Consider the following 27,042-nt stretch of genomic DNA (forward strand, 5'->3'; position numbering starts at 1 on the left):
TCTCCCCGCCGGCTCACACATGTATTTATATTCTCTCCCTTCTCCTTCCTTACCTTATAGCCTCCCCTTTGTTTCCCACCCAACTTTCCCAGCTCTACTGGCAGGCATCCTGAGATTTAGGAAGGAATCTCTCTCAGAGGTTTAAGCAGGGTTGAGAGGGTCGCCAAGAGATCCAAGCCAGTTGGTTGGGGAAACGTAGGTTCAGGGTGGAATAAGAACTGTGGATTTGGAAAGACACTGAGGTGTTCCTCAAAGGGAGCTGATGCTGATTTGGATACAAAATGCAATGTGAAATCTACTGGGAACCTCCATGAGTCATAATGCTGCCATTTACGAAGCTCAGAATTTTTGAAATAGGCCAGGCAATGAGTTGAGTGGTTTACTTATGTGAAAAATTGGACTTAATTCTCTTAGTCTGGGAGGCAATGTGTATTATCCCCAAGTTACAGATGAGGAAACTGAGACTAACGGAAGGGTTAAGGGCCTTGGTTAAGCTCATAAACCCATAAATTGCCGAGCCAGGATTAAAACCCAGGCTGTTTTTACTCCAGAGACCAAACATTCAACCACCATGTTATGCTCTACCTTAGTTGGTCTTTTATTCATTTAACAAATATTTATTGAGCACCTGCTATGTGCCAGGTGCTGTGTCAGGTACTGGGGATATAGCAAGGAATAAAACAAATGAAAATTCCTGCCATCGTGGAGATTGAGGGGGTTGGACAATAAACAGGATAAGTAATACTCGTACATATGATCTGTTTGGTGGAGCTAAATGCTAAGAAGAAAGGCAGGGAAGGGGGACAGAGTGATGGGGATGTGTTACTTTTTTATAAGGTGGCCAGGGGAGGACCTTGAAAAGGAGACAGTTGAGAAGAGAGCCGAAAGAGGTGAGGGAAATAATCACGTGGATATCTAAGGGGAAAGTATTCCAAGGAGGGGAAGAGCAGGTGCAAAGGTCCTGAGGCGGGAAGAAGCAAGGACACCTGTGTATCTGGAGAGTCTTAGATGATGAGGCCAGAGAAATAAACAAGGGCGAAATAGGCTGGGGGGCCTTATGGGATGTTATTGGGACCTTGGTTTTTTCTCTGAGTGAGATGGGAAGCCACCGTCTTTGAATAGATGAGACACATGGTCTGACTTATGTTTTACAGGATCCCCAGGCTGCTTGGTTGAAGACAGACCAAAGGTGGGAAACAGCTGCAGCAGAGGGACCAGCTATAAGCCTATTGAAGCTAATGAGAGATGACTGGGGCCCCTACAAAAATCCCTGAGATGGAATAGCATTGGAAGATGGATGAATAGTTTTTGCAGTGCATGTGCCAGGTGCTTACGTATCAGGGGCCATAGGTTTTTGTGTTTGGGGCATTGCAAACACTCTAGGACATTCTTAGGGCAATGAAAGGGTGGGGTCTGGGTCACCCAGAGATTAAAAATGAGGAATGTAAGAACATAAGGGGACTGGTCTGAATATAGCTCCCCTGGGTTTGGATGGTGGGGATGAGAAGGGAGGCATCCTTTCCATGGCCTGACTAGAGAATAGGAATTAGGATGTTTTGGAGGATTTGGGCCTCTCTCCTCCAGAGAATTCTGTGCAGCACGGTACCCTAAGATGCCCAAGCATTTTGGTTCACCTCGTATGGTCATAGTTTATACCTGCTGTCCAGGCATAATTACTACCAGCGCCCATTTCACCCCCAAAGTACCCCAGTATAGACAATAAACTATTATATATAGTCACCCTAACGATTAGGTTTATTACTAAAAGCATTCTTATTCAGAGATTTCTTTTTTCCCCAGGCATTTTTTTTCCAGGGTCATAAAGCCCAGGATAGTGACAGGAATGCCTGTGTCCAAAAAGAAAAGGCAGGTGGTAGCTGGTAAACCACCGGCATATATTATTATTATTATCATCGTCACACACACAACATTTACATGCAAAGAGTTGACTTCATTCTTTTATTTGATCTGCATTTATCAAGGGCTCCTATGTGCCAGACACTGTAGTAAATACCAAGAAGACAGAGATGAAGAAGGCACTGCCTCACCAGGAGCTCCCAGTCTTTCTGATGTTTTGCAAGTTAGGGACCTGTGGCTCTGAAAGGTGAAGGGATTTATACAAGAGGAGATAAGTCCGGGTCTTCTGGGCCTAAGTTCTTACTTCCAGGGCTGCTTCCAGCTAGCTTTGAGGACTGTATCTCTGAAGCATTATTAACACGGGGCCTTCTCCCGTTGCCTATTCAAAACTATAGTGACGTGCTTGGATCAAGGGAGAAAAATGTCTGGGGGTGGAAAGCAAGGCAGAGGTGTGCTTTCAGTTCACTGTTTCACCGTGGGAGAGACTTCCTCCCCGAGGAAATCTTGTGTTTTGGTGGTCATGCATAGCTCTGGATCCGGAGGTGGGGGGGAAAAAATCCCCATCTCAGCCCTTGATTCACTGTGTGATTTCCGCCAAATCACTTAGCATCTCTGGGCTTCAGTGTTCACACCAGTGACAGGCTGAGTTACTGCTCTCTATTCTAGAATGGTGAAAGGGATGGAAAGGAAGAAGCAGGGCTGGCTCCTGCGGACCTGCGAGGTGGAGATGAACAGTGAGGCCAAAACACGCCGACTCTGAGTGATGTAGGGAGGTGGTGCGGAGGGGGTCCCAGGCTGGTCCTGTCTGAAGAGGTGACCCCTCACTCCTACCCACAGACAGTTTTTCCTTTGATATTTGAGTGAGGGCCCTAGACCCTCCCCTGGCCTGATGACTGACAGCTTCCTTTTTCCACTGCTCCGTTCCAACGCCCTCCCCCTCTTCCCTGGAGGCCCTCAGACAGCTCTGGCTATTTATGGCACCTCCTGGGGGCCTGAATTCCTGGCTGGTCCCTGCTCTTCTTTCCAAGTCAGAGCAGTTTCCCCTGCCAGCTTCAGAGTGCAGCAGCTAATCTGGGGGGTCAGGTGCCAGGAGCCTGACGCCTCCTCCTGCAGCTGCCACTATACTCTTTTTAGGGCAGGCATCCCCCCTTCCCCATATTAATGCTACTGAGTAAGTTTCTATCAATATGCTCCTCCTGCAAAGGAGGAAACTGGGAAATAAGGTATCTAGTTTAAGGTCATAGAAGAAGTCAGTGGGATGCTGGGATTTGAACCCAGGTCTGTCAACGTCCAAGTTCCAAGCTTTTCCCTTTGGGCTATGCTGCCTGGAATTCAGCAACAGTGAGGGGTGACACTAGCACCGCCCTTCCTGGGGGCCTGACACTCGTCTAAGCAGGTCACATAGATGAACTCATCTAGTCCTCCCTCGGACATTGGGGTAGGTGGTAGTATTATTCCCTCCAGCCCCCTTTTTCTTTTTTTTTGGTGAGGAAATTGAGACCAGAGAGGTTAAGTGACTTGCCCAAGGTAACATAGCTAGTGAGAGCCACGTGCTTCCAGTGTCATGCTCTTAACCCCTTCTCCATTCATCCCTACTGCTGCCAGGACTCCAGAGACCAGGCTCTGAGGGAGGAGGATATAAGAAGGGGGTTGGGGGAGGGGTCCTTGTAGGGAGACAGGGCTGTGGAAGTGCTTAGTATATGAGGGAGGCTGTGTGTGTAGGGGGTATAGGCGTAGAGACACCAGCCAGCTGGTGAGTGGGGATTGAAACCCAAAAGTGAATTCTCCCAGTCTGTCCCTCTAGACCTCAGCCTCCTCCGTCAGGTGGCAGTGGCTGGAAGGAGCTGGGTTAGGCACAGGAGAAAACGCAGCCTGCGTCTGCCGGTCCCATTTCCCATGGTCACTTCAGGAAACATTCAGAGGTAGTAGGAGGTTGCCGGGGAGAAGGGCCAGGCACAGCGATTCTTTGGGTTTCAGCTGGATGCTGAGCTGCCCTCACCGGGAAGGGAGTAGAGAAGACAGGAGGGGCTGGTGGAAAATAGTCGCCTTACCAGGGGAAGGTTTAAATTCTCACCCTGTGAAAGAAGACACCCCGGGAGCACGCTGATGGAGTGAGAAGAGGGACAGCTGGGACCTCAACAGCGCGTTGCCCCAGAGACCCAGCCAGGGCATGCCTGCCCCTTGGTCACTACCGAGACGACGTACACAAACAAGGAGCTGGATACTCCTTGGCAGGCAGGAGCCTGCCCCCTCCAGCAACTGCTCTGTTGACATAAACATGGGGTGTCCAGAGCTTTGGTTGGGTATGGGGAGGGGGGCAAGGGTCTCCCTGAGTCTGAGGCTGGGATTGGAGAAGGTACTAGAATCCCAGGGTTTTCAGTCTCCTCCCGTGCAGGACCCAATGTGTGGCTTGCCATGCAGGACATGTCGCCCTGCGCCAAGTGGTGACACCGGGACTTTAGTCCTGGTCACCAAGCTCCTCCGTTCCAGTGGCCACTCCCAGTGGCCACTCCCAGCACCGTCAGGCTCCCAGGTTTGGAGTTTGAGGAAAGTTATCTGATAAGAATCACGTACATTATGGTGACTAATGGTGTTCCTTTTTTTTTTTTTAAGGAGGGTGCAGGTCACGGTGGCCCATGTGGGGATGCGAACCGACAATCTTGGTGTTATTAGCACCGCGCTCTAACCAACGGAGCTAACCGGCCACCCCCCATAGTGTTCCTTTTTGAAGGAGTGTTTTCAGGGCCAAATAACCTATTGGGACAAAACAGGAAACTTAACCATCAAAGTTTGAGAGGAGAATTTCAGTCGTTAGCAATTTCCATCCTTAGAAATGTGTTGGAGTAAATGCAGATGGAGGGGAGGGGACTTTTCTGGTGTAGATCACTTCTGGGGGTGCTGGGGGACCTCAGAGATATAGACCTTAGAGGGACAAATGAGGCTGAACAGAGACCGCTAAGGCTCCAGGTGTGACAGAGAGAGGGCTTCTTGTGGCTCGCACCCTAGAAGAGGGGACTGTGTGAATGGTCCTTGAAAGCCTGGGAGGGGGAGGACGCCTCTCTGGACTCTCTACCTGAGGATGAAACAGGGGGTTCAGATCCGAGGGGGTCCTGACCCAAGCCAGGCTTTTTTTGGATGGCTTACTTGTGAGCCACGAATGAGGATAAGCAATCAATCCTTAAAGCAATAGTGTCCTGTGCTTATTTTCGGGAATTAGCACAAAGGAGAACTCTGAAACGGGGCTTGAGGCGCCGAGGAACCCTAGGAGATAGAATGGATGGTGGCCACCACAAAGGAAGACAGACTTTGGAGCCCTGGCCCGGGCCTGACAACACTCAGGGGCCTTACCTTCCCCTACGGCATCACCTGTACCTGCCTGTAGGCAGGAGGGGCCAGCCATGCACAGAGAAAGCACTTCCGGCACTCTGCCCCACGCTCAGCCCAGCCCACCAACCTTTCTCCACTGGACATCCCCCTACCCATCTGCCCTCCTCACTCGTCCTGGGCATCTGCATTCTGCAGACATTGGCAAAGGGTGGAAGAATGAAGGGTTCAGGGGAGGAAAGGAGGAACTAGGGTATAGTAGAATGAGACCTACCGCCTCTGGGGCTGCTAGTTTACCTGGTGCTGCTCTCCACCTCTCCAGACATTGGGTGGGAGAGTTTTTCAGCCAGAGAAGAGCTGTCTTTCTCCCTATCCACCGAGTGAATCATCTTCAGACACCGTGTGCCCACTCAGAGGCAAATGGAAAAACACTGCCCAAGGACAGAGAAGCACACACGTGATTTGGATGGTGGAATCGTGGCATGCATCTGGCAAAGACAGGAGGCAGTTCCGACTGCGGTTAGGCACAATTCTGGGGAGCAAGAGAGGAGGGCCTGAGGGCAGCGTGTGCTCCAGGCCAGGTTCAGAACTGGGAGGTGGGGTGGAGGAAGAGGCCCAGGCAGGGTGGGAGACTGGGGATTAGAGGCTCCCACCCAGGAACCAAGGAGCTGGTGTGTGTGTGGGGGGGGGGGGGCGGGGTGGGGGTAATTTTGAGGATGACTCTGGGGTCAGAGGATGGGAGTTTGGGGTCAGGGCCCTGACTCTTACAGCTGTTTTTTGCACAAAGCCAGGAAGTTCTTTAGTTTGGCTTGTGCCATATCGGGCAGTCTTGCTATTCCAGGGCTTGGGATACTGCCCAAATCAAACTCCCTTCTAGGACCAAATATTGAAAACTAGAGGCATCTGGACCCTTGCGTTTGCGGCATGAGCTGAACCACGAGAGGCATGGTGTATCTTCTTGGAGGGTCAATTTTACTTCTAGAATTAGTTGGCGACGTGAATAAAATCTTTATTTATAACACCCAAATGAGATGACGGTGATCATAATAACGACAGATACTTCTAGGGTGTTTAGTCTGAGACCACACGGCCTTGGAGCCAGGATAAGAACCGATGTAGAGTGGCCCCGAAACCCATCCTCAATCCGTATTTACAGATTATATTTGTAAGTTCAAAATAGCTGCATAAATGGAGTTAGAAATTCAACTAAAACAGGTTTGAGAAATTTAATTGAGGTGAAGAGAAAATCCTCGTGAATGTGTAAGATAAAGAGCAAATCATTTTGTGTGTTTGGCCCTGGTCAGGCTAGCCCACAGACCCGAGGGGAAGGTTCCTCACTCTCCTGGCTCTTAGGAAGTTTGGACAGTACTGCTGGGGTCTTGAAGCAGGGTGGGTGGGTCTCCAATTGTCTCATGAATCAGAACCACGTGTGCTTTTTAAACGGGTGGCCTTCTGGGTGCCCCTCCTAGACCAGCTAACATTTATTAAGCCCTCCTCTGTGCTTAAGACACCTTTTTTACTCATTATGTCATTTATTCTCTCCCAACAATTCTCTGAGGTCTCCATTTTAAAGATGAGGAAAATGAAGCACAGTGAAGTAAACTGCACGGGGCTGTCAGTTAATAAATGACAGAGTCAGTATCCAAGCCCAGGTTTGTCTCCAGAGCCAGAACTGCAAACCACTGCACCCAATGGCCCTCATTCCTGCAGATGGTGAGTACGTGGGTCTGGAGTCCAGTGCCCCAGGAGGTCACTGGGCAACGCCCTATGGAAGCTGTCCTCAACGTGGCTGCATATTAGAACCACCTGAGAAGTTTCAATTATGAATGCCCTTCCCTTCCCCAATTGGTCCAGAGTGGGGTGCAGGCATTGGTGTGGTGTGTGTCACCATTTTCTTTTAATAGGACAATGTGTTCATTCTATCTATCTATCTATCTATCTATCTATCTATCTATCTATCTATCATCTATCTATCTATCATCTATCTATCCATCTATTGTCTGTCAAGAAAGATGTATGACCACCTGCTCTGTGCCCTGTGCCACACTGGGGCTGGAGATACAAAGGTGGGTGGGACACCGTGTGCCCTCCATCAGTGCGGGTGACCGACCAGTACTGGGCAGAGCATGCCGTTAGTGAGGAGGAGGGGAAAGTGTGATTTCTTCTCACCTGTTCTCCCTGGGTGAGCTCCAGAAAGAGCCAGTCTCCTTCTCCTTCTCAAAGGATGATGTCCTCTTGCTTCTCCCCTTGTGTGGTCCTTGGCCCCCACCTGAGAGGACTTAGTTTGTTCCAGCCCCACTGCTCAGCTCACAGAACTACTATTGTCAAAGTGAAAAGCATCCCAAGAGACTCTTCATGCCTAGAGCACTCAAAGTTTTAGTGACCAGCTAACCACTGAGCAAAGTGCTGGGAGCTTGTTAAATCCAAAGATGCCTGGAGCCCGCCCCCAAAGTTCTGATTCGTAGGTCTTGGGTGGGGGTCTGAGGAATACGCATTTTTAAAAAAAATCTTTCTTTTTAAATTTTTTTTATTGGGGAATATTGGGGAACAGTGTGTTTTTCCAGGGCCCATCAGCTCCAAGTCAAGTCATGGTCCTTCAATCTAGGTGGGGAGGGCGTGGCTCAGCTCCAAGTCTAGCCACTGTTTTCAATCTTTAGTTGCAGGGGCCACAGCCGACCATTCCATGAGGGAATTGACCCGGCAACCTTGTTGTTAAGAGCTTGCTCTCTAACCAACTGAGCCATCCTGCCATCCCTCCAGCAGCTCAGTGGCGACTTGTTGTCTTCAATCTACCCTCTTTCCCCGATAATAAGACCTAGCCAGACAATCAGCTGTAATGCATCTTTTGGAGCAAAAATTAACATAAGACCCGCTATATTATATTATATTATATTTATTATATATATCATATCATATCATATCATATCATATCATATCATATCATATCATATCATATCATATACCGGGTTCTTATAGTAAAATAAGACCGGGCCTTATTTTAATTAATTAATTAATTTTATTTTATTAATTTATTAATTTTAAAAAATTAATAAATTTTTGCTCCAAAAGACGCTTAGTCTGGCTAGATCTTATTTTTTGGGAAACACCGTAGTTGTGGAGGGCGCAGCTCACTGGCCCATGTGGGAATCAAACCAGCAACCCTGTTGTTAAGAGCTTGCGCTCTAACCAACTGAGCCATCTGGCTGCCCTGGAATATGCATTTTTAATAAGCTCCCAAAAGGCTCTGGTGCACTCTCAGCAGTGGTTTTCAGTGGGCTGCATAGGAGGAAGCCTTGAGGAGTTTGAAAAACACTGATGCCCAGGCCCTTCCCTAGAGAGCCTGGTCAATAGTTTTAAAAGCTCCTATTGGAAGGCGAAGGTGAAAGGCGTCTGGGCCTTCCTGCTTGCCTTGTTTAGGATTTGGGGAGGCAGCCCTAGGGCAGTCAATCCTTGCTACCTTCAGGGCTTTGAAACAAGAAGAAAACAAGAGGCAGAAGAGATAAAAATAAAAATGCCAATGAAAAGGTTCAGAAAGAGAGAAGCAAGAGAGAAGGCTGAACAAGAAGCTCTAATTGTATTCACTTGTCAACATGAGGCTTACATCTTTTTTCAATCTATAATATTACTTATATTAATCACATAAGGCCTTAGTATGGCATATAATGTATAACATATTATATAACCATATTATATATTAAACACGGTTATTAATATGACATAGTAATTAAAATAAGTTAATTAAATAAAATTAATATTACATAATATAATACATAAGTAATGTAATATACTATAAACTTGACATGTAAAATTATTATCCTTTTTTTACTCTGTCTACTTTTCTGTTTTGCTTTTATGTGATTTTTCAAAAAGATTTCGGTTTTCAAGTAATTAAAACCCTAAGTCCTACGTTTTTTGGCCAGATCCCGGAGGGCACGTGAGTGGCGTAGAAATGGTGTGTCAGCCTTCCTCATACATGTGTCCACACATTCATCTGCCCATTCACGTGCACACTTACACACATGCACAGACACTTCTGTTCCCACTCTGCGGCCCTCAGCCTCATTCACTCACACACACACACTTCATGTCATAGCCTAAAAGTTAGTAACAGGATTTTATTCATTGATATTACTAAATTAATATTTATGAACCCCGGATTTATTAATTTATATTAAGAGTAAATTAAGTTTCCTTTCTCTTTCCCATTTCTCTGAATTCTAATGAAAACTGGCACCAGGGGACCCAGGATAGTGGCCACATTGGGGTGAGTCACGCTTAGGCACTCATCAGTCACTGGCCACCTGCCCCCACCTCCCCACCTGAGCCCCACAGCCTGCCTGCCATCCCTCCACCTCTGCCCTGGCCTTCCTCCTCCTCGTCTCCTGTGCCCTGGGGCCTCAGTCGCTCTTCTCTCCCACGGGCTGAGGCTGGTGCTCTGGACACAGGCTGTCCCTCCACAGGCGGTAGGTGATGGAAGCGGTCACAGTGAGCCAGGCCAGGTAGGGCAGCAGGAGCAGGGCAGCCAGCTTGTTGATGGGGTGCCAGATCAGCGCCGTGCTCACCACCAGACCGTAGAGCAGCAGTAGGGGCAGCAGGGCCTGGGCCGGGGGCAGGGTGGTCAGACAGGCTGCGCTCAGGACCAGGCCCCCCACCTTTCTGCAGCACCTGGGGCCCTGTGAGCCGAACGCGTGCAGCTCTCTGCATTACACCAGAGCTCAGAGAAGTCTGCTCACCTGTTACCTGCCTGCCGCGGACTGATCTGCTACTGTGTTTCCCCGAAAATAAGACCCAGCCGGACCATCAGCTCTAATGTGTCTTTTGGAGCAAAAATTAATACAAGACCAGACTTATGTTATATAAGACCTAGTCTTATATTATATGATATGAGACCCAGTATTCTATTCTATTCTATTCTATTCTATTCTATTCTATTCTATTCTATTCTACCCTGTACTATATTATAGTAAAATAAGACCGGGTCTTATTAATTTTTGCTCCAAAAGACACATTAGAGCTGATGGTCCCGCTAGGTCTTATTTTTGGGGAAACGTGGTAGGTTATGTGCTTCTGGGGGCCTGGTGGTCTCATCTGCTCCTACACCACTTCCACTGCTGAGCACTGGGCACCTTACCAGACCAGGGGCATGGGCTGCAAAGAAGAGAATCAGGACGGTCCAGCTGACGGTGAGCTGTACAGCATAGAGGCCAAGAGGCAGGGCCAGGGGCCGCCCAAAGCCCCCTCCCAGGTCCTTCCACACCAGGTAGGAGGCATAGCTGTGGAGAGATGGTGGCAGAAATGCTCAGAGGGAGGACGTTCCATGGCAAATGGAGGAAGCCCTCTGACATCAGGACTCCTGGTTGCAAAGAGGGAACACTATGGGCTGAAATGGGAGCAAGTGGGTCTAGGCATCATTTGACAGCGGGGCGAGGGGAGGTGGTGGGGGCAGTTGAGCATGGTGAGGTGGTTAAGGGGGTGGAGGAGACTCGGAGATGGTGGAAGAAGAGGGCTGGCTGGTATCCTAGGCAGGCCCAGAAGGGACCCATCATAAGAGGCACGATGGGGTCCTTTTGCAGGTCAATGTGCAGCAGTAGTTCAGGTAGGGACTCCTTTCCACCCCAGTGGGTATCCGGGCCATGGCATGAAAAATGAGTGCTCACCCCATGACAGAATAGATGGCTGTCCACACAAGCAACAAGACTTTGTGGGGTGGGCACCAGGGCAGCTTCCTTGGGCTGTCACACCAACCAGCCATCCGATGAGGGGCGAGCAGCCAGACCAGGAGGGGCCCCAGATGGGGCAGGGCCACAAAGATGGCCCCTTGAGGCCACATTCTCCTCGAGGAGGCAAACCTGGGGGACAGAGAGCGTGTTGATGGTGAGGTTTCCCCTTAATCCTTTCTGTGTGTGTGCTCTTCCTCCTCCCTGACACTATTCCCTGTCACGATCCCCCTCCCCCTCCCATGGGAGGCCTAGGCATAGCGGCCATCTCCTGTGCCGGGCACCTCCTGCCCTGCTCCTGTGAGCCCGTACTGCCGTGCCTCTTTCCTGGCTTCCGTGGACTTACTTTGCCCACACCTCTCTTTAGGTACGTGGATGCTATCTGCTATCGGTAACTGCTTCTGAGTGAAAGGCTCCTCCCCCCAAGCTGTATCTGAACCATGGAGCTCAGGTTCACGTGTGACCGTCTTTTCTACTTTCCTGGCGGCACTTGGCCAGGTACAAACAGACCCACAACGGGGATGGTGCCTTAGACTGAACTGAACGGAACTGACATAACTAACCTGGAAGGCCATGTTCAGAAGGCAGGAGTCAGATCCCTGGGGGTCTTTTCTAGTCAACAGTGGGGCCAGTCCACCCGCCCCAGGCTTATCTCATTATACCAGACTGGCCAACGCCAGGGGCCCACCCAGCCTGAGCTCCTGCCTGAATGCAAACTCAGCCGTGTGACACTGTGGGTTCCTTTCTCTGAAGCCTTAGGTCTCATCTTCCCCTCATGGGCTCGGGGAGGCTCCCCCTACATCTCTCCACTTCCAGCTGAGAGAGAAGAGGACGCCACAGGGCCGCAAACACACATACCCGGATTTCTTGTGGCCTGACTTTTCAAGGAAATAACCACCTGATTTTTTCTATGAAGAAGCTGCCATACTCATTTGCATGTTGCTTTGCATGTCATTCCCATGTGGGATAATGGACAGACCTTCCTCCCACCAAGACCCCCCCCCCCAGTTTCATTCTTCTCATATGTACATGATATTTCATTTTCCTCCCTATGATTGATAGGATTGGAAGGCAAGAAAAAAAGGCGGTTATTCTCAGTGCCCTGGAGTGACTGCTTACTTCATCCTTTCCTGTTAAGAGCCCCTGACTACGCGTATGTCCGGGAAGTTCCAGGGACAGGCTGACCAGCCTGCCTGAGTGTGCACCCTTCTGTTTCTCTTTCTCTGTTCCTCACTCTTTGTCTTCTGCCTTCCTATCTCTCTATCTCTGTGTTTTCTATTTTCCTATCCAGTGTCGGAGGTCCCCTCCTGTCCTCTCCCTCCCCATCCTCTGTTCTCCTGTTTTCAACCATTCCCAGTGCCTCCGTCTTCTTAGGCCCATGTTCTCCTTACCTCAGGCAGCACACCTCCCAGACTGGGTGCCCAATGATATATGATGTGTGGAAGGCAGAGGAGGGTGGGGGACAGGGAGAAGGGTGGAGCAGGGCTCCCAGCTGGCCTGCCTTTCTCCAATGAGTAGGGTGGTGACATTGGCTGGGGAGCCCAGCTTGCTGCCTGCATGGCCCTGAAGGGATCTCTCAGCAGGGAGCCCTTAGTCCACTAGCCCTGACTTCCGGAGGGGCTCCTTGATGGATGGTTGAGGCTTTGGCACCGTGAGAACCAGACCTCTTGAGACAGTGCATTCCAGGCTGAGAGACTCCTCTGCATTCTGTGGTCTCTGTACCCCGTGAAACTTTGTGTCCACAGGGGTGGTAGGGCCCTAAGATTTCCCCAGAACCTTCCCGTAACTGGAATTGTCTCCCAGTGAAACAAGAACCAACTTTGGCAGTGAGTTCATAAAACATAGACACAGCTCCTGGTGATAGCCTGTTAGTTGCCACGGTCCTTGCTGTCTTGGAAGGCAAGCTTGACAGATCCTCTACAACCCCCAGAACTTTCTGACTCCGAGGAGAAGGCAGCCTTCTGTGTGACCCAGACAGCTTTGTCCAGCAAAGACTAACATCTCCCTTCTTCATTCCCTCAAAGCTCTGAACACCTCTGCCTTGCTCGTCCTTCGGGCATGAGGTCCCCTTCCTTCCCAAGTTGGCTGCTTTCTGCTGTTTCTTTGCCCATCTCTTCATTCGTGGGACCCTGAGAGGTATTTATCCCAACCTTTCTCCTCCGCCCTTGGGAAAGCAGCAGCAGGAGGGGAGGGGTTGCAATCAAGGAAAAGAGAACCATAAACTGAGATGAAAGCAGCGGCAGTTACTTTTTTTTAATTTTTATTGGGGAATATTGAGAAACAGTGTGTTTCTCCAGAGCCCATCAGCTCCACGTTGTTGTCCTTCAATCTAGTTGTGGAGGGCGCAGCTCAGCTCCAAGTCCAGTTGCCATTTTCAATCTTTAGTTGCAGGGGGCGCAGCTCACCATCCCATGCGGGAATCGAACTGGCAACCTTGTTGTTGAGAGCTCACACTCTAACCCACTGAGCCATCTGGTCGCCCCGGCAGTTACTTATTTTTCATGAGAAATAATAACTGGAGGACTAGGGGAGTTCACCATGGTTCCTCAACTGCAGGAGACCAGATCATGGAGATAACAGCGACCACTTAGTAAGCACCCATTTTGTGGTGAGCACTTTATAGTTATTAGCTCCGTAATGACAAGGATTACCCTCACAAGGTAGATCTGATTATCTGCACTTGACAGATGAGTGAAAGTGCCGAGGTTGAGTAACTCGCCTAAGGTGACATAGTGACAGGTGGGTCACCTGGGTCCAGTGCTGGCAGTCTCGATCCAATGTGTCCTCTTCTCTCTCAGCTGGTCCCCTCATTCATTCCACAAGTCTTTATTGAACACCTGCTATCCATCAGGCTGTACCAGGAGCTGAGGCTACAAACACCTGAAAAACAGAAAAGCCCATTTTTCACAGGGTGCTTTCATTCCAGTGGCACCACCTTTCCTAGGCAGAGTTTCGAAGGAAGGACTTAGGCTGGGAAATGGCCCTAAGTCCAGTTTTCCCCCAAGGGGCAGTGTTCCTGCCAGCTGTGAGTGTGGGCAGTGAAAAGAGCACTGGGAAGGGAGCAGATACGGGTACAGCCCAGTTCCACCAGCAAGATGTGATTCATTATCCCTGTCAGTGCCTCCTCTGTCATCTCCGCAGGAATGGGGTGGGACTAGGTACTACGCTCCCCGGACTGGCCCATTGGCAGCACCTGGAGCTTCTCAGAGATGCAGCATCTCAGACCCCACCCCAGACCTATGGGACCAGAACTCACATTTTAAGATCCCTAGGTGGTGCATGTGCACTTTATAGTTTGAGAGGCTCTGGTTAGGATTCCCACCTCTTGCCTTCTGCCATTTCAATAGCCTCTGGCTGGGACCAGCCACTCCCCAGTAGAGGGTACTGTAGGGAGGGCTTTCATCTGTACCTAGGGGCTGCCTACACCTGTACAGAGGTTGTCTGCTCTCTGTCCCCTCCCTTCCAGACCTACACTAGCATGTCCACTGACCTCTGGGATCCTTGGTTCCTCCCTCACGTTGGCTGGACTTTGCCAACAGGATTCTATGGGAGGCAGGACTGCCAGGAAGCACCAGGCCACACCTGCTGGATTCCCCACCCACCTGCACTTGTCTGCTCGCCTGGTCACAGGGTCTGGCTGGCCTCTGTTTGTCAGAGAAGGAACTACTGTTCCGGGATAAACCGGCGGTTTCTGGGAACACCTGCACAGCAAGGTGAGCATGCCGCTGGGGCCGCTGGGCTGGGTTGGGCATTGCAATGGGGCCAGGCCAGCTCAGCTGCCAGAGAGTGGAGACCCTCTGCTGGAGGAGGACAGGAAGAAGGGGCTTGGGAGAGGTCCACTGCCCAGTGGGTGTGAGGACCAGGGGCATGATTCTATGCACTGTGGACATGTATGCTATGCAGATGAATGCTTCCTATGACTGAGGTTTGGACTCATTCATCTGATACTTTTTGTGTCCTTCAATAACTGGAGACCTATCAGGGTTGAATAGGCATGGTAAGAACCAGTGACGTGGGAGCCGGTTTGAGAGTTTCCTCAAAGGAGATGAGCAGAACTTTGCAACAGGAGCATGGATCTTTATGCTAGAGGTGACTCCCTAGGGACAGGTAATGGCAGCATTCTAAAGGACCCTCAGCTTGGGGAACCGCTACCCAGGATGTTCTGGGGTCTGGGGCAAGACACACTGGGGGCCGGGTAATAAGAAGTCGGGCATGGGGTTGAGAAGCTCCCGTCTACAGTAAGCCGGTTGCCATGCTGTCCATCCGGATCCCTTCTCCCTCCTGGGGGACGAGGGAGGATGGAGTGAGGGCCAAGGCAGCCTGGAGAGAGCTGTCAGACTGGGAGAAGAGGGGCTGAGCTGGGGGAGGAGTTAACCTGCTCCAGGCCAGGTAGTGATTGGGCTTTGGGGAGCCTTACATACCAACTGCTCCAGGCTGGGGGTCTGGGCAAGGAGACTCTGCTGTGCCACCTAATGGAGTAGAGGGGATTTGGACTCTGGCCTTTGGAGGCCCCAGGAAGATGATTGCTCTGGAAACAGAGCAGAGTCCCTCCTTTCTTTCACATTAGCTGGCCCATCCCCTGCCTCTGGTGTCTTGGTGGGCTGGGGGAGGGGTGTATGTCACTCACTGTAGACCCAAGGATGTGCCTTTCGTTCCTTATATGTAGTTTTACTTTATTTTTGTTTCTTTCTTTTCCAACTTCATTTCCTCTAGCAGAGGAAAGGAAGAGACCCGGGGAAAAACAAGGGGCAGGGAGAGAAAGGGGGTATTTCTAGAAGTCCTTGTCGTCCCTGCTCATCCTTCTGCCTTGGTTAATAATCTCCCATCCATCCTAACTGTGGAGAGAAAACTTGGCTTCCTTATCTGTGAAATGGAAATAAAAATAACATCTAGTTCAAAGGCTACTATAAGGATCAAATGAGAGAGGGCTCTTAGCGTGCTGTAACACCGTGGTGCAGAGTAAAGCCCCTCAAATGTTAGCTCTTATTGTTCCAGTTCTCTTTAATGTGGAAGAACCCAAAGGCATGGACGGGACGCAGAGGGAAGCTTGCTGCTCCAACCCCATTCCACCCGATTTGGGGCATTGCCAACTCACCTCCTTCACTCGTGTGCTCTGCAAGGGGCCTGCTGCCCTGTCTGCAGGGTTGGGTTCTAAGGCAAAGGGAACAATGCCCAACCTCCCCTTCCTGTCTCCATTTTCAGAGAGGAGATGGGGAGACAGATCCCGCCCCAGTCCTCAACCCTGAGGATACAGAGGAGTTTCTGCCCCTGTCTGGAAGGAACTAGGAAGGGGGCTTAGGCTTTATGGGTTCCGAGGAAGGAAGGAAGCAGGTGGGCAGGGAAGTTCAAGGAAGCTGGGTCAAGGCCTCAGCACCCTATGGATGGTTTGAGTGAAGGGAGTGGGGAGGAATGGAAGCCAGAAGCTTTTCAACTGCAGACCCTAGTGAATCAGCCATGGATCAAATGAGTCCCATTCCCTCCTGGACTTGAGAGCCAAATAAGATGCCATTTTTGGCAGGACTGAACTTCCCACAGTGCCTAGTACACAGTTGGTGCTCAGAAAAATGTGCATTTGGGTGGGAAAACCACACGCGACAGCATATCATCAAGAGCTACTCAGTATGGTAGGACGGCAGTGGAGAGAGATTTCAGAGGCGTGAGAATGTCAAGGGCTGGTGAGCTGAGGGTGGTGGTGGTGGTGGCGTGGGGAGGCCTATGGAGCAGGAGGGGTCCAGCGAGGGAGATGAGGCAGGTGGGGAGTGCAGGTGAGGGGTGAAAGAGAACAGCACGAACAAAAGCCAGAGGTGAGAATTAACGAGGTGTGAGAAGCCCAATCTGGTGGGAGTATAGGGTGTTGGAAATTAAGGGAGGGGGAAAGTAGGAGGGGGAGGCAGTAGGTTCTGGAGGGCCTCCGGAAGAGCTGACATCTGTTCAGGAAGCTGCTGGGAGGCCCAGGTCCCAGTCTGAGGTCCCTGGTGGGTAGCCAGGTGAGCTGGTGGTCAGTGTCTGCTTTGCCCTGCCTCATTCCAGCCTCACTGGAGGCCCCCACCTTTGTTTTTCTTTCTCTTTTTGCCTCCACTTTTAACTTTGGTTACTCATGTTATATTTCACGTATCCCTGCGAGCTCCCTTCCGACCTTTCTGGCAGAAGGAGGGGCATAAATAAACAAGCATATTTGGACAGTGCTTTATCATCACAAATGCTTTTCATATGAGCTCACGCCATCCTCGTAATCTCTCTGAGAGGCAATCTTTTTCCCACCTGTAATGGCTTTTATAAAGAATTGCAACGTTAATATAAAACACATGCCTGGTGTGAGAAATTCAAAGGATACAGAAAAAAGAGAGTTTAAGAAAATTGGAAGTCCTGGTTCACACCTTCCACCCTCTCAATATCTCATCTCTTTCAGTAATGACCAATGGGAATAGTTTGGGGTGTGTTTCCCAGACCCGCAAGTCCAAGACAGGAATCATTAGCACATGTGGCCACTGAGCACTTGAAATAGAGCAAGTCCTAATTGCGAAGTGCTGTAAGTTAAAACACACACGGAGTTTAAAGACTTAGTGTGAAAAAGGGATGTAAGAGATCTCATCAGTAATTTTATATTGCTTACCTGTCAGAAGGATACTATTTTGAATATATTGGGTGAAATAAAATGTTATTAAAATAAACTTCTGTTTCTTTTTACGTTTTTTTTTTTTAAGATTTTTTTTATTGGGGAAGGGGAACAGGACTTTATTGGGGAACAGTGTGTACTTCCAGGCCCTTTTTCCAAGTCAAGTTGTTGTCCTTTCTGTCTTAGTTGTGGAGGGCGCAGCTCAGCTCCAGGTCCAGTTGCCATTGCTAGTTGCAGGGGGCGCTGCCCACAATCCTTTGTGGGAGTTGAACTGGCAACCTTGTGGTTGAGAGCCCACACTCCAACCAACTGAGCCATCCGGGAGGCAGCTCAGCTTAAGGTGCTGTGTTCAATCTTAGTTGCAGGGGGCGCAGCCCACCATCCCTTGTGGGACTCAAGGAGTTGAGGAGTCCAATTGGCAACCTTGTGGTTGAGAGCCCACTGGCCCATGTGGGAATGGAACCAGCAGCCTTCGGAGTTAGGAGCACAGTGCTCTAACCTCCTGAGCCACCCGGCCGGCCCTCTTTTTACGTTTTTTGATGTGGCTCCTAGAAAGTTTAAAGTTATATGTGTAGCTCACATTATATTTTTATTGCACAGCACTACTCCAGACTTTTCAATATAATTTCCATATACATACCCATAACTATGTATCTATATTTGTATATAGTTTTGTTATTACGTTAATGAGACCACAGGATGTCTAGCTCTCTGTGACTTGCTTTTCCACTTAAAGATTTTTCTATAGCAGCACATGTAGACCAAGGTAGATATTTTCACAGATGAGGAAACTGAGGTATCTTAAGCAATATGACAAGCTCACTCAGCCAGTGACGAAGGTGGCATTTGAATTCACATCCTCTAACTCTAAATCCAAGCTCTTTCTGCCTCCGGGGAGTTTAGTTTGATGTTTAAATCCTGAGGAGTTACGGTAAGTTCTCCAGTAAGAGCTAAATAGGTGACACTCTCTGTTCAAGGCACTGATCTGGCTGAGGTGTGTGGGGTGCACTGGAATAAAGACAATTTGCTCCCTCATTGCAGCCACTTGAAAGCCAAGTCTTGGCCTCCGTGACATTCAAAAGGCTTAGCCTGGCACTGAACCTTTTTTTCCTCCTGCGCTTGGCCATTGGCTGGTAGGGTGCAGGCGAGCTGCAGCTTCAAGCAACCAGGCGGATGTGCTTCCATGAGAGTTCTTTCCAACCCACCCAGTTCCTACTGCTGGTGGGGGTCCCGGTGGCAAGTGTCCTCCTTCTGGTCCAGTGCCTGCGATGGCACTGCCCTCGCTGGCTGGTGCGGGCCCGCTGGAACCTGGAGAGCCAAGAGGAGCCAGTGTCCGAGCCCGTTCCCCTACCAGAAAGTGAATCCTCAAGGCAGTGCCCACCGGCCACCCTTTCGGAGATGGTTGCCTTCTACCAGGAACTGCACACGCCCACTCAGGGCCAGACCGTCATCCGTCAGCTGATGCACAAACTGTTGGTGTTTGCGGCTCGAGAGGTGGATCACCGTGGCGGCTGCCTGATACTCCAGGATACCGGCATCTCTCTGCTTATCCCTCCAGGTAACAGCGCCCAGCTCCCTTCTCAGCATGTACCATGTTTCCCTGAAAATAAGCCCCAGTTAAGATCCTCAGCCAGACGGACGCATTTCGTACGTTATGACGATGTTCCAGAAGAGGACATGACTCTATTTGAATAAATATAGATAGTTGTACATGAAAAAACAAGACATCCTCTGAAAAGAAGCCCTCATGTGTCTTTTGGAGCAAAAATTAATGTAAGACCCGGTCTTATATTCAAGGAAATACGATATAAGACCCTGTCTTATTTTCAGGGGAACACGCTAATTGTTCAGATTGTGCATTGGACCAGGGATCCACACTGAAAGGAGCATCATTCATAGACATCGTCATAATTTTGAACATTGTTTATATTTTTATTATGACTTTATTGACTCCAAAAATGGATGTATTTTTATGACAACTTCCTGGCAGTTGGAAGTCAAGTGCCTTGTTCTAAAGAACAGTATGTTATGACAATCCTCCGATAAAGGAAATCGTATCTGGAGGAAGAGCACCTATTACAAATTCATACAGGCCCTACACGGGCTAGCGGCGCCCTGGAAGGAAGGCCGTGACTTGCCCAGGATGTCACCACTGGCCAGCTCACAGTTGTCACGCTCTCCTTCCGTGCTGTCTTGCTGTGTGTGCACCCCACCTCCTGGCTCCTGTCCCACTTCCCCTCCCACTCTGGCCCAGCTTCCCCTGCCAGGCCCATCTCAGCTCTCTGTCTCCCCAGGTGCCGTGGCTGTGGGCCGCCAGGAGCGCGTGTCACTGATCTTGGTGTGGGACCTGTCAGATGCCCCATCATTGTCCCAAGCCCAGGGGCTGGTGAGCCCCGTGGTGGCGTGTGGCCCCCACGGGGCCTCCTTCCTGAAGCCCTGCACCCTCACGTTCAAGCACTGTGCCCAGCAGCCCAGCCATGCCCGCACCTTCAGCAGCAACACCAACCTGCTCGATGCTAAGGCCTGGGGGCCCCTGGGGCCGTCAGGCGTCCACACTTCCCTGGACGAGTGTCGCATCGAACTCTCCCACTTCAGGTAGACACGAGCCCATCAGCATGTCCTTCCTGCCCATTTTATCTGTCTGTCTCATCCTCACCTCTTCGTCATCCTCATCCATCCCTTAGCTGTCCCAGATGGCCTGCAAATCCCTTAATCCCTCATGTCCGTTTTCGGTCCCACTGTCCTAGTATCTATAGCAGCTTGTTTCACACCAAACCTGCCCAGGACCACACATCACCCCCTGCCCCCACTTGGTCTCTCTGCCTGTCTGCAAGGGTCTGACTCAACCCCAGCCGTCTGTCTAGAGGGAGCCTGTCCCCTCCCCACCGTTGTCTCTCTAACATTGTCTGTCTATGGCCTGGTGTCGTGCGGGGGACCCTGCTCGCTGCACCATTTGTCGTGCAGGGTCTCAGCTCCCACTCCCCGCCCAAGAACGCAGGACACGGTAAGGCCAAAAAGGAACACCCATGGAGCCATAAATAGGGGAGTCAAACCAATATATTCTCGCTGGCGGCTGGGCTGGAGACACAGGAAGCAGGATCTACATAATCTGCCTAACAGCAGTCTGCGCTTGCCAGCCACCATCTTCTTGCTAGCCCCCATTTCTTTCTGCTAGCATAGCCACAGCCGTTATATTAGTGGCCAATGGCCTACGGGTTACAGCTGACGGCCAACTAGCCACAGCTGCTGGCATCTGATCACAGTTGATGGCCATTTACTACCCGAGCCAGCACCTTTCTATGTGAGGCCGAGAGCCTGGAAACTGTTTTTTGGGGTTTTGTCCCCACACTTGGGCACCTGTTCAGGACTGTCCCCCGCTATCCAGGGCAGTTTGTTTCCTCCAGTTCTCTAAGACACCATCCCATCTCCTATCTGTCCTTAGCTCTGTGTTTCTAGGATCTTGGGCCCTACTTCCTCTCATTCTCCTTGCCAGCCATTAACCAGAGCAGGGCCAGCCATCTGTGGGACCCTCCAAAGCATGGTGGCCCTGAGTCTACCTTCCCTCTCTCCCAAGCCGGAGAATATTGCTGGCTCTTCTCCCCACTCTGTGATGGCCACTGCATGGGACTCACTTTTTGTCCTCCTGCCACCTCCCCACCCTCCTGTTCCCCCCATACACTCCCTGGACTGTCTCCTCGGCTCCTTGGGGGGCCCCACAGAGTTCTCTGGCACAGCAGGAGCTGGGTGGCTGGTGTGCTGGTGTCCCAGCCTCCCCCTGCCCTGTCCTGGCCACCATCTCCCATCTACTCCGCAGCCTCTACACCTGTGTGCTGGAGGCCCCAGCAGGCCACGAAGCTCGCAAATGGCTGCAGCTGGCCGTGTTCTGCTCACCGCTGGCACCAGGGCAGTCTCACCTGCAGCTGCGTGTCTACTTCCTCAACAATACGCCCTGTGCCCTGCAGTGGGCGGTGACCAACGAGCAGCCCCACGGCGGGCGTCTGCGTGGGCCCTGCCAGCTCTTTGACTTCACTGGGGCTCGAGGGGACCAGTACCTGAAGCTCAAGTACATCTCCGAAGGTGAGGGAGGCAGGAGCTGGGGAGCAAGGCAATAGGGAGCATCACTAGAGGAAGGGGTCCAGGCCTCCCCCCAGGGTGGAAATCTGGGAACCTTAAGGTTTTTATAGAGACTCCTGGGCAGGCAGCATATTCAAGGGGCCCCTCTGTCTTCTGCTGCTGCCTCCAGGATCCCCCAGGCTCTGCCCACTTCCTCCCTCTGTGGCTCCATCAGCCCTGGTCCCTCCATGGGAGGACAGGGTGGGAGGAGGGGAGGAGAGGTGTGGTATTCCCAGGAGGGAGGGGAAGGATTTATTAATCCACCTGGATGGAGCTAGTGTCAGAGGAGGAGTCTCAGTCTTCTCTGCTTTGGCCCTCTTTGTGGCATGAGCTGTGGGAATTGCCCCTGGGACTAGGGCATCTGTGTGGGTGTGGACAGGGCACACATGCATGGCTGCTTTGGGGGTAGTGTGCGAGAGGGTGGGGGGTTGGAGGGAAGGATGCCATGGTGGAGGGTCTGTGTGCTGTGTGTGTGTAGGGAGTGTGTGATGGTAGAAAGACCTCTCATGGGGTCTCCTGCCCAGGCTCTGGGGACTCCATTCACTTGAGACACCCACCTGACTTTGCCCCTTCGTCGTCCCTCACTACAGCACTTGCACAGCGCCTGCCACAGAGCAGGCTTCCTTAAACACTTGTAGAAGGCCCTGCTCTCTGAGACCCTCTGCTCTCTGCCCCCTCCCCAGGTTGGGAGAATGTGGATGAAAGCAGTTGCCAGCTGGTTCCCCATCTCCACATCTGGCACGGAAAGTGTCCCTTCCGCTCCTTCTGCTTCCGGAGAAAAGCAGGTAGTCCAGGAGCCTGAGTCCACCTTGTGCCCTCCCCTCCCCTCCCCTCCCCTCCCCTCCCCTCCCCTCCCTTCTCCTGTCCTCTCCCTTCCTGGTCACCCTGGCGTTCTGCAGCTCCTCATTCTGCCATGCACTCAGACCTCTTAAAGGTGAGGAGCACAGCAGATCTTTGCAGAGAGAAAGACGGAGCACGCTGCCCACCTTCAGATTTCTAAAGCCTCACTGTAGAGTCCCCTTTTATTTTCCCTGCTCTTTTATCCCAGGCCTTGTCCTCTCTCACCTGCCATATCCTCTCCTTTTGTAGCCAATGAGAACGAGGACTGCTCGGCACTAACCAATGAGATCATTGTCACCATGCACACCTTCCAGGATGTGAGTTGGAGCTGAGGAGCAGAGGAAGGGCGGGGTCTTGGAGGCATCCTGGGCAAAGTGGGCGTGGGGTCTGGTGCCCAGAAGGGATAGCCCTAATTACATAATCAAGCAGGTGAAGATGGTACCTGCCTTCCAAGTCACCCTTCATCCCTGACGCTCTCGTGTCTATCCATGGATGAATCCAGTAGGAGGGTAAAAGAACCAAACCTTATATTAACCTCTTCTCAACCCAGAGGAGCTTGGGCCTCAAAGAGAAATGGTTTCTTTCTAGGCTGATGATCTACATCTGAGAGATAATGTCATGTATCATCAGTGTGGAGAGTGACCAGGAAGGGGGTCTTCAGTCGTGGGGTGCGAGTTATCTCCCAAGGGAAGACATGAAGAAATCAGGGGAACCATGGTGGCATCTTAGCGGAGAGTAGGCAGCCACCCCTCAGGGGTGTCACTTGGGGAGGAGGAACCAAGGAAAGGAGGCATGGAGGGAAGGGGACAAGTGTGCCTGAGTTCAGTGTCTCTGTTTTGGATGACCTCCCCCTGGCTCCAGAACCCCACAAAGGTCTTCTCCTGGTGTCTTAGGATGCACTCTGCTTGGTCATCACACCCCGTGTCACAAAGAACTCAGTAGGCAATCTTAAGCCTGAATGTTCCAGGGTCAGGGAAACAGAGGATGGGGGGTCCTAGGTGGGGTGGGGCTGAGTCTCCTGGCAAAGTGACTCTGGGTGACAGGGTGAAGGAGAGACATGAGGAATGGAGGCAGGTTCCCAGCTTCTTGCTCAGGGGATGACTTATGATCCTCAAATGTGTTCCTGGCCCCTTTGTTGGCCTAGGGCTTGGAAACCAAGTACATGGAAATCCTCAGATTCCAGGCATCAGAGGAAGATTCCTGGGCAGCGCCACCCCCTGTCTTCCAGCCACCCCCATGCAATAGGTGAGGTGGGGGTTGCTTGTGCTGCTGTATGGGGTGTGTTTGGGATCCTGCCCGAGTGCCTATGGGGCAAATGCAACATTTGGAGGAACGAGACTGGGTATCTTTGATCCTCTCCTCTGAGAACACCTTTTCCTCTGGCCTCAGGTTGCCCCCTGAGCTCTTTGAGCAACTGCAGATGTTGTTGGAGCCGAACAGCATCACAGGCAATGACTGGCGTCGACTGGCCTCCCACCTGGGGCTCTGCGGCATGAAGATTCGGTAAGAGGGGCGAGGTCTGAGGATGGGAGAGGAGGGGAGTTCTCAGGACCCCACATAAGGGAGTAACTTAAAATGTAGAGAATGACTACTCCCACCCTAATCCCCATAAAAGGGCAGCTCTTTCTATTTATCATTGTATTCTCAGTACCTAGAATGATGCCTGCCTCCTAGTAGGTGCTCAATAAATACTTAAAAATTAGTCAATTAACATGTAAGTCATTCGGTACATACTGAGTGCTTGACATGCTGTGCCCTGAGGGGTAGAATGACAGACTATAAGATAATGTGTGTAAAGCATGTAGCGAAGCACTTGGCACATGTTAATTCAATAATCTTAGCAATAATGGGGGCATGTCACTGTCACGGGAAATCAGTAGGAGAATAATTCTGAGCTAAGCCCCAGAACCCAGACTATGAATGCAGTAGTCAGGGAAGACTTCCTCCAGGAGATGGGATTAGAGCTGGGCCCATCTGAAAACAGGGTGGATTTTTGAGTCATCCATTTATTAAACATTTATCCAGTACCTACTACTATGCTAAGCTTTGGGACACAAGATGAATGGTCTCAGCCCCCAGGAGCTCACACTCCAGTAAGGGATACAGAGAGCTTAACAAAATAAAGGCAGACGTTCCTTGTGCCTTATTGTATGTATCCAATATTGCCTTGTCAGTTGAAAACAGGGGCACCAAATAGCTAAAGCAAGAATAATAAAGACTTCTGATCAGAAGTCTGAACCGAGGGGTGCAGAGTGGTCTCCTCCTGGGAGGTGGGAATTAGAAAGGGCTTCAGGAGGTGGGGAAGGGGGATCAGCCGTTCTGTTTGGGGGAGTAGTGTGAAAAGTGGGAAAGGGATAGGCCTGCAAAAGGCAGGTCCCGGGTGAGAGCAGGTAGAAAAAGTTGGAAAGAACAGGGCGAGGCCGAGTGGTGGATACTCCAGAAAGTCAGGGGTGTGGGTTTGCTTAGTGAGTAAAAGAGACTGGAAGGTTTACGCGAAGGGGAGAGTCTTGGTAAAAGCTTGGTTTAGAACAACTATTTCCCCAGCGGTGGGCAGCTTGTTGTGGCCTGAGAGAGAGGAAGGAGGAGGGAAGAGTATGTTTGGGGTAGGGGACATAGAGAGGGCAATTACAGGACCTCAGCGCTACAAGCAACCTTAAAGTTCCTTTCGTCCAAGCCCTGGGTGTAAGAAGAGGAAACTGAGGCGTAGGGAGGAGTTGCCTTTGAGCCAGTGCAATCTCCTGTATCCGTCCTGGGCCCTCCCACTACTTGGGGTACCCCCTGAAGGCAGGCAACAGCAGGATGAGGACCAGAGCTTGGGGGAGGGGATGGATCTCGCTGCATTGTCCCTCCCTCTTCTCTCCTCCCACCCCGCTCCTGGCCAGATTCATGTCCTGCCAGCGCAGCCCGGCCGCCGCCATCCTGGAGCTGTTTGAGGAGCAGAACGGCAGCCTGCAGGAGCTGCACTATCTCATGACCCTCATGGAGCGGCTGGACTGTGCCTCTGTCATCCAGAAGTACCTGGACAGTAGCCCAGCCCCCGTAGTACGCGGGGGCGCCAGGGAGAACAACGGCCTGGAGCTGGAGCTGGAGCTGGACGAGCAGCTCTGAGAACCCGGGTAGGGTGGGGCGGGGTGGGGCGGTCTGCAGCACTCTGGGCACGTGGAGGCCCTGGGGTGGCCTGGACACGTAGGAAGAACATAGGAGCTGCCCCTGGCTCTGCCCACCAACCTCATCGGAACCCTCGGACGGTCCCTGGGGCCACCGTGAGGCTGGAGTGCCACTGCCACCCTTCCCGCGTCACGACCACCCTTAGGACTCGCTTGATTCCGCATGCAGGTCCCTTCCTGGACAGCAGGGGGCGCAGGAGCCCAGGAGATGGCCCCCAATGGCCAGCGCCTGGAAAACTATTTAATAGACCCATGGACTGTTAAGTTGCCCTGTTGGCACCCCCTGGGGACTGGTCGGTCCACAAGTATTCACTGAGCACTTAGTGATACGCAGCAGCATTGGACTGGATATCATGGGGAATTCTGGAATATATGAGAGAAATTATTGGAGCCTTTGACAAGCCCACAGTTAACTTGTGGGAGTCAAGATGCACTCATATGAGCTGAGGGCAAACTCTAAAACAACACATAATATCTTGTGATTACGGGATGTGGGTGTGGTATGATCTCTGCTGCTTTAGGAGCTGAGAAGGGAGGGAGCTGAGTATGGGCTGGAGCAGTAAGAAAGCTTCATGGAGTTTGTTGGAGAGAGGACTGGGCATGCAAAGTGTGGCTCAGGCATCTTTAGATGGGGGTAGGGAAGAGATGGCAAATAGACTGACAGTAGAAGGAGCCAAGAGTGAGCTGGAGTGCTCAGGCAGTAAGGAGCCCGACCCTGTGGGGGTGTGTGTGTGTGTGGGGGAGCACAGGGATTTAAGACCAGATCTGAAGATGGGCAGTCATACCTGGCTGGCTGTCCACCTGTCTCCTTTGCCTTCCTTTGTCTTTTTATCCTCCCATCCTTGCCTTGTCTTCCTTTCTCTGCTATAATGTCTGTTGTAAAATATCAAAACTGGAAAGAAACTTCAAGATTATCATTCTTGCCCAACCTTTTTATCTCGTTATCTCAAACTGTGGAAGGTTTAAGTCTCCCAGACTTCATTTTGCTGTCTCTATCTCCTGCAGTCCTCCACCCCTGAGTCTGTCTACCTGTTACTCTATGTCTTAGCATTTTTTTGTCTCTACCTCATTATTGTGCCTGTGTTTGTGTGTTTCTTTCTCTCTCTGAAACCCTCGGTCATTCCCCTCAGGCAAGTGTCTCTAAACCAATGTTATGAATCAAAGGCTATTGAAGGACACTGGGCTACACTAGGAATGGGTGGATGGGGACTTTACCCCATGAGTCAGGATTCAGCTTAGGGTTAAAAAATAAAACATAGGAGTTAAAGAACACCCCATTCAGTCAACAAATATTTATTCAGCACCTACTATGTGTTAGACACTGTATAGAAAAGAGATTAATAGCTGAGTCCTGAAAAGAGAACAAAGGGTTTGACGCAACTCTAGCAATCTTTTGTTTGCAAACAGG

General features: G+C 51.1%; 2 protein-coding genes across 2 annotated transcripts; one reads left to right on the forward strand and one right to left on the reverse strand.

Moving 5' to 3' along the window:
- Positions 1–9,578: 9,578 nt before the first annotated feature.
- Positions 9,579–11,011, reverse strand: TSPO2 (translocator protein 2; the record flags this gene model as incomplete). The annotated part of the gene is made up of 3 exons (XM_081044234.1): positions 9,579–9,779; positions 10,313–10,454; positions 10,839–11,011. The coding sequence occupies 3 exons, from the start codon at positions 11,009–11,011 to the stop codon at positions 9,579–9,581; spliced, it is 516 nt and encodes a 171-aa protein (XP_080900360.1).
- A 7,661-nt stretch (positions 11,012–18,672) lies between these two features.
- On the forward strand, positions 18,673–25,575 carry UNC5CL (unc-5 family C-terminal like; the record flags this gene model as incomplete). The annotated part of the gene is made up of 8 exons (XM_081044212.1): positions 18,673–19,072; positions 19,809–20,109; positions 21,329–21,591; positions 22,311–22,412; positions 22,717–22,784; positions 23,612–23,712; positions 23,857–23,970; positions 25,350–25,575. Exons 1-8 carry the CDS (start codon positions 18,688–18,690, stop codon positions 25,573–25,575), a joined length of 1,560 nt encoding a protein of 519 aa, XP_080900338.1. The 5' UTR covers positions 18,673–18,687.
- Between the last annotated feature and the right edge of the window lie 1,467 nt (positions 25,576–27,042).

This window comes from Rhinolophus hipposideros, assembly GCF_964194185.1.
Source record: "Rhinolophus hipposideros genome assembly, chromosome: 3".
Taxonomy (NCBI): domain Eukaryota; kingdom Metazoa; phylum Chordata; class Mammalia; order Chiroptera; family Rhinolophidae; genus Rhinolophus; species Rhinolophus hipposideros.